General features: G+C 38.8%; 1 protein-coding gene across 2 annotated transcripts in view; it reads left to right on the top strand.

Annotated features, from left to right (window-relative positions):
* The window catches only part of lrrfip1a (leucine rich repeat (in FLII) interacting protein 1a), a 56,687-nt gene that overhangs the window by 15,555 nt on the left and 26,046 nt on the right, over positions 1 to 15,086 (top strand). For both annotated transcript variants that reach the window (XM_083889280.1, XM_083889279.1), the window contains exons 2-7: positions 4,263 to 4,349; positions 8,430 to 8,447; positions 9,053 to 9,124; positions 11,324 to 11,365; positions 12,965 to 13,015; positions 13,222 to 13,257. In XM_083889280.1, the coding sequence (XP_083745406.1) occupies positions 4,263 to 4,349; positions 8,430 to 8,447; positions 9,053 to 9,124; positions 11,324 to 11,365; positions 12,965 to 13,015; positions 13,222 to 13,257 (306 nt within the window). The remainder of the gene's footprint in view (positions 1 to 4,262; positions 4,350 to 8,429; positions 8,448 to 9,052; positions 9,125 to 11,323; positions 11,366 to 12,964; positions 13,016 to 13,221; positions 13,258 to 15,086) is intronic.

The following is a 15,086-nucleotide window of genomic DNA, read 5'->3' as shown; positions in this document are numbered from 1 at the left end:
GATGCATGTAAACAGATGAACTGAAAGCCGCTATTCCCTTTTTGCGAAGTTTAAAGTGAAATATCGTAGTAGCATAGTTTAATGTCAAAATGCGTATCTGCTACGCGAAATGCGTAGAGGTTAGCCGGTCTGTGTAGGCTCTGTTGCAACGGGGCACGCAGTTACTTTATGTGCACTGTAGCGGAGACTGGGAGGGATGGATACAGTGTGCATCCCATCGACGCAACATCGGTGAGGTAAATGCGTACTTTCTGCCACAATAGTCTACTGCACTACATGATTAATTAAATGAGTGGCATCTCAAGGTGGGTTTTATTTATTTTGTGCTAATCAAGGACATCAAGTGAGTCAGCTCAAACATTAGTTAACAACTGAGGTATCATTGCAGGTGAACACATTGCATGCCTATACAGACATTTCTAGTTAGGAGTTATTAAAGGTGATCTTAACATGTTTTTTTTGTTTTTTTACAGCAGTGCTGTTGTGTAATTACATGTAATAATATTCATTGTAGATTGGGGCTGACCTTGGCCTAATGCAAAGCGAATTTGGCTTATTACTAAAGGGTTTGAATCCTGACCGATCAGGGGCTGGGTTACATCTGGGCAAGGTACCAAATCACCATTGCTCCCTATTAATTAGACACTCTGAATTGACCCCAGTCATTGGTGGCTACCTCCAGTGTACACCCAGTGCTGGTCCCAAGAACTGGATAAATGGGAGGGTTGCGTCAGGAAGGGCATCCAGCGTTAGCGTTTGTTGGCAGTCATGGAGGACTTCTTGATTTGTGTTTGTGAACATCTTGTAGTTCCAGTAACAACCAGTCTGACCATTCTCCTCTGACCTCTGGCATCAACAAAGCAATTTACCCCCTTTTTTTTTTTTACCCTTGGGATGATTGTATGTGAAAATCCCAGCAGATCAGCAATTTCTGAAATACTTCCTGTGTGTTACCAACTACCATGCCACATTCTCAGTCACTAAAATCACCTTTATTTTCCCTTCACATGCTCAAATTCTGCAGGTTGTCTTGTTGCTGCCCTGTCATTTGTGGTTTCACAATTGCAATGCGATTTGATTGTCTGCATGTCCTGCTACTATAATGTACCCACTACTTACACACCAGTGACAAATAACAAGCAGTTTGAGTTAAAAAAAAAAAAAGCTTGGTGTTCAGTGGAGTAAGTGCATGCTGGTACTTCATCCTCAGGGCAAAGTGGTCAGCTTAATGGAGGTTTTCACTTCTGTCATTGGAGGGCAAAACAGTAAAGCAACGTTCTTCCCCAACACTGCAGCTTTTCTATCCCCAGGCTCATGGGAGATAAAATGTGGTTTAGTCTAGACACTTCGTAATAGGTACATTTGAGTGTAGCTGCATCAGCATCAGCACAGCTACAGCAGTAGATTTTAAGATTTTTTTTTTCCCCCCTCTGTGTCTGCAAGTTTGGGCAACACTGTATCTCAAGGACAATGAGCAACCAAGGACTAAGTGAGTTAGAAGAGCAATCAGCAGCAAGTGTTTCTGGAGCTTGTCCTCATCTTTATAATAACTCTATTTCTTTTACTTGCAAGTCATGAGATGTTTTTGCATCAGCCAGTCAGCTGAGATGTTTTTGGATGATTTTTGTCACATTATTTGCCAAATTCCCCCTCTTGGAGAATTAAAATCTTTAAATGACCTGTCAAACATAAGTGAAAATATGCATGGGATATAGGGCTGCAACAACAAAAATGTGTCAGGTTATTGTTGTAAATCACACACCGGCCGCTTCATGCTCACCTGTAACTGCAGTGCAAACAAACACGACCAAACGCACACTCGAGCTGTCCAGGACTAGCTACAGGAAATGCTGGGGCCAGTATTCGCTCCCTGTTCACATCCTGCAAGGAAGCAGAAAAGAACGCACAAATTATGGCGGGAAACGGACAAAGAGGCTCGAAAAAACTAAATCAGCGAAACACGCTAAATGCAATCTCTGTGAAGCGCAGCTTTCATTCCATGGTAGCACTACGGCGATGCACAGCTCATGTCCACGTGTTGTAACATGACCTCCATGCGTTTTTTAAGCTCCTAGTGTATATTTTAAAGGTGATATTTATGTTAAAATGCAATATATTTTTAGGCAAGAGAAAAAAATCCTTAATTTATGCTGTGATGTGCATTTACTCTGACTCAGTGGCATCTACAGGGAAACTTGTATTTTGTAATGAACCCCTGAAACAGTCTGACATTTATTTAGAAATAATCACAGGAAATGTAATGCTTCAGTGAGGTTTCCTTGACCATTGGCTGCTGTATACAACTCATTTTAGTTTGTCGCACACTTTATTACAGAATTGTGAAATGTGTGTTATGTTATGCATGTTACATATGAGGAAGGCTTTCACTGTTATTTTAGCTTTTTAGTTGTGGCCTGTTGCTGTAGTTGATGCAGAGTTATAAAGTCTGGGGAGAAGAAGCCAGTCAGTTGAGCTTGAAGCATGACCTTTTACCGTGCTTCATTATTGCTATCTATTGTCTTCCTCGTACATACGGCATCCTGTTTTTGAACGAATGAAAAACAAATTTTCACTGACATGTTTTATCTATTTAAATTAGTTAATCTTATTCTGGATCTCATGAGCCCAATTGTGTTGCTCGTCTTGCAGAGCAGACATGAACATCTAGTCATGCTCCTATTAATTAGGGAAAGTTTTTTGAAAATGTTTTAAAGAAATGTGTACAGGATGAAATGAGTCATGACTGACTCTGTCTTTCTCTGTCGTTTCCTGTTGCTCAGTCATGATGACTGACACTGAGGGGAAACACAAGGAGGGAGAGCTCACAGTGACCCCACCTCGAGGCGAACAGGCTCTAATCACACAGTGTGTACCGCAAAGTCAGAGGAAGGAAATGCTTACCCACACTACACCACTTGCTCTGAGAGAGATCCTTTTAAGGTAGAGGGCCTGCTCTTGCCCAAGAGCTGAGTGGAGCAAAAAGGCAAAGCTCTGAAATACAAAAACGTAAAAATACGTGCACACATTTACGCGCAGTTGTGACTGCATGTTTGAAGATTGTTACACAAGTGTACACTCGTGAATATAATTCAGTAGATGTATTCAGAGTTAAAGGTTCATGTGATACTCTAGTGCATGGGTGTCAAACTCTGGCCCGCGGGCCAGATTTGGCCCGCCGTGTAATTTCATTTGGCCCTTGAGCCAATATCAAATTAACATTAGAGCTGGCCCGCCGGTATTATACAGAAACACCGCCACTGTAACACCGCATTCACCACTAATACTACAAATCCCATAATGCTCTGCTGTTGTTTTGTATTCATTGTTATTTTATTTTCAAATTTATTAGCTTGTGGAAAAAGTTAATGTTGATATTTACCTCAGAAGGCTGCAAATAGAAAAGAGGCATTCAATTTTTTATTTAAATTTTATTTAATATGCCATTGATGTTTTTTCGTTTGTTTTTTGAAAGTTGATTTTGCACTATTAAGTTTTATAAGCGTTGCTTGTTCCATATTCAGTGTTAAAGCAAATCAGTGTAGCAAACTGAGCAATAATTAACATTTTATTCATGCACTTTCTCTTGCTACTTCAAGGCTTGAATGTTTAATTCATTCATTATTGTTATTTTATTTTCAAATGTATTATTAGCCTGTGGAAAAAGTTTATTTTGATATTTACCTCAGAAGGCTGCAAATAGAAAAGAGGCATTCAATTTTTATCCATCCATTATCTACCGCTTATCCTGCATTTAAGGTGCATTCAATTTTTATTAAAATTTTATTTGATATGCCATTGATATTTTTTAATTATTATTATTATTATTTGAAACTTGATTTTGCATGTCACTATAGAGTTATATAAGCCTTGCTTGTTCAATATTCAATGCAAAACTTGTTTGGGTCCCTATTAAAAGGTTAATTTGTTCAACCTTGGCCCGTAGCTTTGTTCAGTTTTAAATTTTGGCCCACTCTGTATTTGAGTTTGACACCCCTGCTCTAGTGTTTATAGACACTGGTAGTCCAGTCTAGTGTGACACACCGCAGAGTCACCACTGACATCTTTCTTCAGTCACATTGCCAATAACACAGCAGCATTCCCTGAACAGTCCACATATTCTTTGTAAAATTATGTGTCACCCTTTTCTTGCATCAATAAAACTGTCGAGGAACTGGACCATTGATCACACGCTGGGCATATTGTTTACATCTTTTTAGACGGGTGTAATTTAAGCCTCTTTTTTTGTCTTTGTCACCCCTCAGGCTGAGGCCAGGCTGGCAGCGAAGAGGGCAGCCCGGGCAGAGGCCAGAGAGATCCGCATGAAGGAGCTGGAGAGGCAACAGAAAGAGGTATGCAAATCAAAATACCCTCGTATAAAAGCACTGTGATAATACTCCTAATGCACATTACGAATATGTTACTGAAGTAACATGTGATTTTCAGCCGTCCTGTTTCTGCACTTTCACGGTTGTTTGAAACCTTAAAGGTACAATATGTAGTATTTATGGGTTTATATAACCCAAAATCCACTTTTTTATACATATTATGTGCTCCTGCATTGTCTAGTCGCTGTATAATAGTTTTTGTTTCATTTTCGTAGTGTTTCAAAAAGTCATGTTAAATAACAAGACCGCGGACCGCGGTTGCATAGCCACTGTTAGCAGAGAGACGCCATGTTTCTACCGGAGCCTGTAAGGACAAACGCGAGAGAACAAAACAAGCGTCTCTTTACTTGTAGCTGAAGTCCCGCCTCCTCTCTCTCCACTTTGTCTCCTACGGCCGTGGTAGCTCCGCCCTCTCCCTCGCCTCACGAACCTCATCTGCTGACACGGAGAAAGACGACGAGGACGACATTTGACCGGCTGAGGATACCGTAGCGCTCAGGGAAGGGAGGGGGTGAGCAGAGGAGCAGTTCTTTGTTGTAAATTTCAGCCTCTCCTCTAGATGGCACTATAAACTACTTATTTCCCCTTTAAGTAGTTCCGCACTACATTATCCTTCAATGTTAATCTCTTCGATCTTGTGGGTCAGAGGTCAGCGGTGTAATCAGAGTGCCATAGGTGTCACATAGGCCAACACAATCAGTGATTGCTGCCAGGTATATGCTCACCCTCAATCCTCGCAATTCTCTCTTTACCTCCTGATCACTTTTTTTATTTTTATTGTTACAAGGTATTTTCACATAACCTGGGCCTTTCTGTATCCAGTTATCAGGCAACATTCAATGATCGACAATCTGCATAGGTGCATGAATTCGGGAACAGTAACGCACGCACACACCAGTCATACGGACCAGATTAAGGGTCATTGTTAAGCTTGAGTCTGGTCGGTGTGTGCATGTGTGTTTTTGTGTCTGTGTGTGTGTGATCTAAACCCTTTAGCCGAGTTCTAAAGTAGCTTAGCAGGTCGCATTTCCTGGTCCAGGCTCCAGCGGATCAGTTGTTGTTTACGTGAGCGATGGGTGGCTGTGCTCACTGTGCTCACAGTCGCATTCGGGGCGTTTTGGATGTTTCCTCGCACTTTGGAGACCAAATTTAAAGGTGGATTACTGGACGCGTAGCTGCAAACACGGAATGTGGCGCTGTCTGTCAAATTCGGAAGCGTCTGTCCAACCATGATCTTGCCTATGTGATTTACCATGTTTGCATCTGCTGAGAGATACAAGTTAAGTTTCCCTGAGGTCAGCAGGATGGCCGGACATGAGTTTGTAAGGAGGGGGCTGAAGGCTGCTCTCGGTGGGCGCCCAGGAACCCCTCCAATCAAGAGAGGGAGCTTGGTGAGTTGAACAGAACAGTGGCAAATGTAGGCTGATTGGGTAACTCATTATGAATGGGCTTATGACGGTGCCCGGCTCAGTTGCTAATTGGTTGTCCAGACATACAATGAGCGAGAAGTAGTAGACATGAACCGTCCAGTCGGTCAATAATCTGCTCTACACACTAAATGCATACTATGTTTTCATGGTTGACTGTTTAAAAGCATGATTTTCTTTTAATTATTTAGACAGATGTCACAGGTCAAACCAGACCGAGCAGTAAGTCGGGATGACCGGTTAATTGTGTATTAACTGTTCGGGCAAACGGGGATTCTTCTTCCTTTTCATGATGATACCAACATTAGCGTATTAAATTGATGAAATACATTGTTTTTGTGCACTTATGCATAACATTATCAGGGCTTCCTGGCATTTCTTTCAAAAGATTTGCAGTAGTGTTTGTTGTTTTAGCAATGCTACAATGACCATATACGATACAACCAACAAGTTGAACAGTTGCAGGACTTATAAATCAAAATGGAATGGAAATCTCTAATCAATTAATGTTGTTATTATCACCTGTTTGTCCTACTATTACATGTCAAAAATGGCCCACATGTTTATTAATTTAACTCATTGACAGCTTGCTAATATATGAGTGAGACCAAGGTTAACTTTAAAATATCACCATTCCACTCACAATGCCAAGATTTGACACAACAATATCATAATTTTAGAGCCGCAACTAACGATTATTTTCAGAGAAATCAGCTGATAACACACTGAGAGTCCTGGACTGACCTCCGAGTCCAGACCTAAATATCATTGATATCACTTAGACCGAGGAAGACATAAAAATACAGCCTAAATATAAAGAAGCTCTGCTGAAAGAAACCTGTTATAATTTATTATTATTACAACAACAACAACAACAACAATAATAATAATAATTGCAATATTATTATTGGCATCTATTAATGTGTCGATTATTTTCCTGATTAATCGTTTGGTCGAAAAAATGTCAGCAAATGTTGGAACACATTGATCAATGTTTGCCAAACTTGGAAATGTTCTTTAATGTCTTGTTTTGTCCACAAACTAATTTCTTTGATATGTGGAGCAAAGAAACAAAACAATCTTGTTTTGATAATGAAAAAAGCTTCGATGATCGATGATCAAAATAGTTGACAATAGTTAGCATAGCATAATTTTGCATCAACAAAGCCACTCTCTGGATTATCAAGTTCTCTCTCAAGGTATTCAAGCTGTTATTTTTTTATTATTACACATATATTTATGCCATGACTTTTAGATAGTGCCTGTTTAGGAGTGTATTTTTCAGCATGGCAGTGATCCTGGCACACTGCTGGTAATACAGAGAAATCAGCTGATAACACACTGAGTCCTGGACTGACCTCCGAGTCCAGACCTAAATATCATTGATATCACTTAGACCGAGGAAGACATAAAAATACAGCCTAAATATAAAGAAGCTCTGCTGAAAGAAACCCGTTATAATTTATTATTATTACAACAACAACAATAATAATAATTGCAATATTATTATTAGAATATTACTTAAGCAAATCTAAAAGACCGTCTTAACACGATTGTGCCCAGGGAGGTCAGGTAATGAATACTTTTACCCTTAGAATTAATTTTGTTTTGATTTATTTTAATTTGCATATGTTCTGCATTTTATACCTGTGTCTAATAAGACACTGAAAAATAAATGTGGATCCTTTAAATTTTAATAAAACAACAGAGCAAGTGGTGACATAAGAACTTGTTTTAATGTGATAAATTAAAAAATGGTGCATTATTCCAAAATGAATATACAGATATGATTTAGGAGATGCATTGTTTTGATCTGTTCTTGTTTTTATAATCTTGACTTAACAAACACACAAACTAACAAACTGATGCAGGTAAAAACACAGCCTCTTTGCTGAAGGCTATGTAGTCTGGGGGTATTGGTTTATAACAACAAGCTACATACAGGTGACAGTATCCACGGCAGCTGCACAACTCTGTGCTTGAGAACAGAAGCCTCTATGCTTTGGTGTGGTGAAGTTGAGTCTCAGCTGAGTATCAGTAAATGATGATTATACTGATAAATGGTGAACTCGGATGTGCAAAAAAGACACTTTTAACCTTTGAATCTGTTTGAAGCTGTGCAGCAGCTGGTTGTGGCACAAACTTTTGTGAATTTTGCAATTCTTTATGCGTTTTCTCATCTAACTCTCAGCAGCAAATAAAACTTCAAAAATGTAGTATGTATGGCTTTAATGAATGAGGAATTCCTTTAACATGTTTTGTTTGGCTCCTTGGACAATTGCTTGTCCAATCTTACATCTGTAGTCAAGGGAACTGGCACTTAACAGTTTATTGCCAGTGCCACCAACTTTAAGGAACCATGGGAAAATGCCTGGTGAAGTTTTGTTCGTCTTTAAATCTTCAGGAAATCTGTGTTTTTTTGTCTTTTACTGCTCAACATTCTCAAGTTCCTTGTGTTTTTCTTCTACATGTCCCTCTTTGACTATGACTTTTCAGTGGCAACTGATTCTCATTGTCTTTCTCTGTCGTTGTCATGTCATTTTTGAGTTTGATTAATTTTCTCCTCTTTTCATGTTCTCCTCTCAAAACCTTTCTCTTCATCGGTGTTGGTGTGTAGATCTTTCAGGTGCAGAAGGTAGGCCGACTCTTCTTCTTTTTCATCTCAGACTAGAGGTAGACCTCAATATATTGGTTTGGCGTATTAATCTGGCCAATATCTGCCTTTTAAAAAAAAAAGAATAATAATGTACATTTGCAAATTATAATTTCTTATTCAGCCATTTATCACAAACGACACACTTATGTTCTCAGAATCTTATATGATGCTGTGTCACTAAACCTTTATTATTATAGAAGTTAGTTTTGGTTCATGTATTTAATATTTAATTGATACATTATTGCTATTGATGATACTATATATAATGCACTGCAGCGCAGACATGAAATGTAGTTTGGAAACATAGACCATGAGTGTTATATAGCATCCAGTTTCAAAGTCCTAACCAATAACCGTTTAACAGTCATCAGATGTAGGGAAAAAAGAAAATATATGTGCCAAAAAAATTGGCATCGCTTATCCTAAAAATCAGCATCGGCCACAGAAAAACCCATATCGGTCTCAGATCAGATGGTATTTAATTTAATCTTGGTGATGGAATAATTCCAGGCATGTGGTTCCCATTTTGTCTGTTTTCTGAACTGTATTTTTCCTGCCGTCAGTCATTTCCTGTCTCATTTTAGAAATATTATGGCCTGAATACCAAATTAGATGACCGTGTGGACAACAGATGGGGAGATATTGAGCAATGGATGGTACTGATGGTTTCTGTTTTGTGTACATAATGGTGTGCATGTGTTTTGTTTGGTTTTTTTTGCTCAGTCTGCTTATGATTTTCAGATCATTCCTGTTGAGCGTTTTTAGAGAAGAACAGATTATAATGAATCAAAGCTCAGTCATTAACGATAATCCCGTTAAAAAACAGCGGGCTGCCTGTTGGGCTTTGAATCAGCATGACCATCTGCCCGAATGGTGTGAGACTGCATGGGATTTACTATGTTGAATTTGCCACTTTAATGACGTGAAGTGATTTGTCATGCAATCGTCAGAGAGGTTGAAACATAACGGTGAGGATAACTGGTGTGCAACTAATTGGACTAACATGGTGTTGGTGATGTGTTTTTTTGGACTAATGTAATTCTCTTGCTCTGTTGGAGGCAACAACGGAGTTTTTGAGTTTGTACAGTGCTGACATGTTGTGTTTAGCCATGTTGAATGGTTTGGTAGAGCATGGTACATATTGGTTTTTGTGTAGATATAGTACCAAAAATAACCAGCCCCAACTGGCTCTGTATTCTGACACTTGTCACTGATTGTTGCTCGGTGACATGGCTCTCTTACTCAATATGTTGAATTGACATTAGAGAAAGAAAAAAAAACCTATTTATTTTGTTTGTCTGACCAGAGCTGGACTTTGAAAGTACAGGTTCTTCTGAAATTGTACTAAATCCAATTTCTCGTTTAACTGACTCACCCAGATAATCACCAGATCTCAGATTCAACCTATCCTGGGCACTACGTGCTTATGCCACAGTTCCCACTCCTGCTTATTCCTGGAGAGAGCAGCAGTAGTTGGTACACAGAAGAATAAAACAACAGCACTAAAGAAAATTGTGAAATTTCTGATGAGACCGATTTTATTTTATGCTCCGCTTGACATACCAAACAACTACCCACCTCCAGGAAACCTTCTAATACTAACAAGTGTCACGCACTAAATTCAATAAATTCAGGTAATGTCCGGAAAAGGTAGGAGAATGCTAACGTCAGCAATTGGGAGAATATTAGCCAAAACATGACTTCACTAACGGCAATCTTAAAAAAAAAAGAAAAAAGATACCATACGTAAACCCTGAACATTCCTCTGTGGTGAAAGCACGTCGGTTTTCAGCTCTGTGACATTCATTAACTCTGTTCTGGCTAATGTTTCTGTTTTCTGTGAAGGAAAACAGTGTTTGCAGTGTGATAGGAAGCTGAATTACAAACACAGTGGAAGTCATATTAACTAATAATATTATTATCAGAAGAGATTAACATATTATGCTTTTAAGATTATAGAGGGTGAGGCAGAGCATTGGTTTAAAATGTCCACAAGTTGTTAATTAACTCTATGGGCAGGAAATGAATATTAAAATGTCCGGTGTGCAACATTTAAGAGGTATACTTAATGTCCAAGTGAATAAACACATGTATATTGTATACACATGTAGGTCTGTCACGATAACAAATTTTGCTGGACGATAAATTGTCTCAGAAATGATTGCGATAATCGATAATATTGTTGTTCTGAGATAATTTTCATCTAATACAATGATAATGGTATAATAATGCAGGTTCACCTTTTCAAAGAGAAATAAACTTTTATTTTTTAAAGAATATTTAACACTAGAACACAATAAATTAACAAACAAGCAAATCAGCGCATGCGCGCGCTCCTGGTGTTGTTGTATGGCAGTGCTTCACAGCGCCACCTAGCCACCTGGCATGCATACTACATCAAATTTCACACACTTTGGGACCGGAGAGAAAGAGAGAGACGGGGAAAACAAAAAAGCATGCAAATGGCATTTACCGCGGCCAGAAAAATGATCAAGCTAATTTTAATTATCGTGCGATTAATTGATTTATTGAATATCGCGACAGGCCTACACACATGTATATGTCACCAGTTGATAATGAGTTTGGTGCCAGTGGAACATATCGCACAAATATACTCTAATCTTTAAGTTCACACCTCGTTTGACTGGCATGAACCAAATTTTTTTTTTTTTTTTTAACAAACAGATTTTTAGAGGTTTTACATTGGTTTGGCACAGAATGTCACAGGACTGGAGTGGACTTTCAGTTATCTTCTTCATCCGTCTGTCTCATTGATCTTTGACATCTTTCTCCTCCTTTACACTCTACGTCCCCCTCTTTTCTTCACCTTTATCCATCTCCACGCCCTCATCCAGGAGGACAGTGAGAGATACTCACGCTCTTCACAGACGCACATGGTTTGTAGCCTTCCCTCTGTTTCCATCTCCTCATGTCTTTCTGTCTTATAATCTGCTTAATGTCTCTTTGGGGGAAAAGAAAACAAGGGAGCAAGTAATAACCCTTTGTGAGATCCAGCAGTGTGTTTATCTAAAACATAAATTCTAAGGAAATACAGTTTATTGTGAGTTCTGAAGTAGTTGCTGTAACTCACTGTCGCAGAAGAGAAAATTAAAGTAGAAGCAACAGACCATAATCACATGTTCTCTGTCATTATTTCATCAAATTAGTTGTTCTTGTTTGAATTTGCTGTTTATATAAACAAACAAACAAACAAACTGTCCTAAATTAACTAATTAACTGCCCTAATCGATTAATTCAGTTGTAGAACAAGAAGTTGACCAGACTGGTTTTTATGGCTGCTGCCAATTTTTAGAAATCGTTATTATTGTTGTTGTTTCTTTTTCATTTGAAAAATAAAAAAAAACTGTTTAATGATACCACACTTTCCAACATTAAACAAAATATATATATACATATATATATAACAAATAATACAACACTAATGGTTTATTTGAGAATGTAGGTATTTCAGAGCATTAAAGGAAATGTTAATTCAGATATGTGTTTAAATCATTACTGTTTTTTTTACATTAAAGCAACAATTGCAAATGTATCTTTCTAATTGTTGCAATTTCACCTTTAAACAACCTTTTTTTTGTATTGGCAAAGAGCCGTCTTCAGAAATGGGAAAATGAATGCCGCTTCGACTTGTGACCACTGCTCTCCTAGGTGTTGTTCTTGCTCTTTTAAATACAATAGTTTGGAATGTTTATTGTGGTATCTACAAGGTAATCTTTGACTATCCCAAAAGACACTAAAGCCCAATTTATACTTCTGCGTAAAGTGCTCTGCATAGGTTACACAGAGACTCTGTCGAAGAGCCTCTGCGTCATCTCCGACTGCACAAAATATTTTTTAAGTGTCCGTCACTCCGTCAAGGGACAACGGAGACGGCAAGAGCTGCGATTGGTCCTCAGGACAGGCCCGAGCGAAGCTGATTTGTGCCGGCTCACAGTGAGCACCGAGCGTCAACAGACGCCGAGCTGATCCCCGCCGATAACGCCGCTGCCAAACTATAAATACGTCATATCTTAACACACACAGCACATGTTTAGACTCTAAATGTCCAATTTCTCGCCTCAAATTATCTTAAAACTGCGTTCCGTCACACAGAAAAGTGACAAACGGCCACTGTTTCAACAACAACAGTCTTTCTCTCTCGGACACCATTGCTCACTGTAGCCAGAAGCACAACAACCTTGCGCAGCGACCCCTACTGATCGGGTGGGAAATTGCAGCGCGTGTCCGTCACCACGACGCAGAAGTATAAAGGCTCGAGGTGTCTCCGTGGTGACGCAGTCGGATAACGTATTACGCAGTCGGAGAAGTATAATGTGGCCTTAAAACTGTATTATTACTGAATCTCCCGATTAAGTATTATATGGCAGCAACGCAAAGGACACAAAATTAATCAATAATTGTTATAATTCACTGTTATTGTTGACGGACCGGTTTCAAAGCCCTAACCATCCTTTACAATGTGCTCTCTCACACAGGTCTCAGACGACGATGAGCGGATGTCAGTGGGAAGCCGGGGAAGTGTCAGGGTCAGTATCACTCGAACAGCGCATGCAATGAAAATTCCAAAACTCTCTTTCGTTTTCCCTCGGCATGAATACGATTCATCGCCCTTTGATTTTCAAAGAGTAGACCTCCGCCTTTTACACCTCGACTTGTGTGGAGGCTGCGCGTCTGCCCCACTGTCGGTGTGAGCGGCAAGTGTTTGTGATGGTGCTGTTGTGTTTTTGCACAGTCGGATCTCGATGCAGCCGGTGCTTATGGTGGAGGGGTAAGAGCTGATGTTCTGTGAATTCGTTTTTAACCCCTCTGCTTTAAGGATTGTTGTGAATAAATCATTTGTGATTTAACAGGTTTTAACTCATGGGTGTCAAACTCTGGCCCGCCGTGTAATTTCATTTGGCCCTTGAGGCAATATCAAATTAGCATTAGAGCTGGCCCGCCGGTATTATACAGCGGCAACGCCGCATTCACCGCTAATACTACAAATCCCATAATGCTCTGCTGTTGTTTTGTATTCATTGTTATTTTATTTTCAAATTTATTAGCTTGTGGAAAAAGTTAATGTTGATATTTACCTCAGAAGGCTGCAAATAGAAAAGAGACATTCCATTTTTTATTTAAATTTGATTTAATATGCCATTGATGTTTTTTCGTTTGTTTTTTGAAAGTTGATTTTGCACTATTAAGTTATATAAGCATTGCTTGTTCCATATTCAGTGTTAAAGCAAATCAGTGTAGCAAACTGAGCAATAATTAACATTTTATTCATGCACTTTCTCTTGCTACTTCAAGGCTTGAATGTTTGATTCATTCATTATTGTTATTTTATTTTCAAATGTATTATTAGCCTGTGGAAAAAGTTTATTTTGATATTTACCTCAGAAGGCTGCAAATAGAAAAGAGGCATTCAATTTTTATCCATCCATTATCTACCGCTTATCCTGTATTTAAGGTGCATTCAATTTTTATTTACATTTTTTTTGATATGCCATTGATATTTTTTTATTATTATTATTATTTGAAACTCGATTTTGCATGTCACTATAAAGTTATATAAGCCTTGCTTGTTCAATATTCAATGCAAAACTTGTTTGGGTCCCTATTAAAAGGTTAATTTGTTCAACCTTGGCCCGCGGCTTTGATCAGTTTAAAATTTTGGCCCACTCTGTATTTGAGTTTGACACCCCTGTTTTAACCCATCTGTTACGGTGTGTGTATGTGTGTGTGTGGCGTAAATCTGTCTCGTCACCATTGGTTTTAACCAATCAGAGGGCAGTTTAGACGGAGAGTGGGCGTTCCTGTCGGCTTCTCACAGCAACTATTCTGCATGCAAGTTCACTCGGTGGACAGACCACTGTTCTAACCTTAGCAAAAACGTCCTCTATTGCATAGAAACTTGCCAATAAATGCGTTTCAGAGGTGGAGCGATTGCCAAGAATCATCTGTTCTGGAACAAACCAGTGTGTCTGTCTCAGGACAGAGAGCTATGATCCCAAAATGTATTTTTACTACATACAATTGAAAGGCTAAAAGATGCTAGCGATTCGCTACTGCAGTATTAAATTGTTATAACTATGTTAAAAAAGGGTCTATGAATGTAGATGAACCTGATTAGACTGCTGCTGACCTCGGGGTCCGTTAGATTAAATTTTACGCTGACTAAGGAAACTGTGTTCTAGCTTTCCTGCTCCAAACAAAATACAGTCAGTACTATTTTAGGGTATGTTATGTCGTTAAATGTTACGTGTTCTCTATGCCACATGAATGTGGTTAAATTATTTGTCTCACTCAGTTTATTAGACAAATCAGCTTGTTGTGTCTCGTTTAAAGCATTTAAATGACCTTGAGTGAACTTCTTTACCAGTGGCTGTGTGAACTGTGATGAGTCTGTTGTGCATGTGGATGCAGTGCATGTTGCCTAGGTTTTCTTTATTAATATGTTTTCTGCTTTGTTTCTCTTGTTTTTAAAGCTTTTTCTAAAGAAGCTTCACAATCACATTAAAGAATTAAAATGAGTGACAAAATGTTATTTAAAATGTTTTGATTTTCCATAGGCCTGGGCAATATATATCGATTTTAATCGTTCCGGACGATTTT

This window comes from Microchirus variegatus, assembly GCF_963457635.1.
Source record: "Microchirus variegatus genome assembly, chromosome: 5".
Classification (NCBI taxonomy): Eukaryota; Metazoa; Chordata; class Actinopteri; order Pleuronectiformes; family Soleidae; genus Microchirus; species Microchirus variegatus.
The sequence above is the reverse complement of the archived record's forward strand: the minus strand, read 5'-3'. Positions and strand labels throughout refer to the sequence as shown.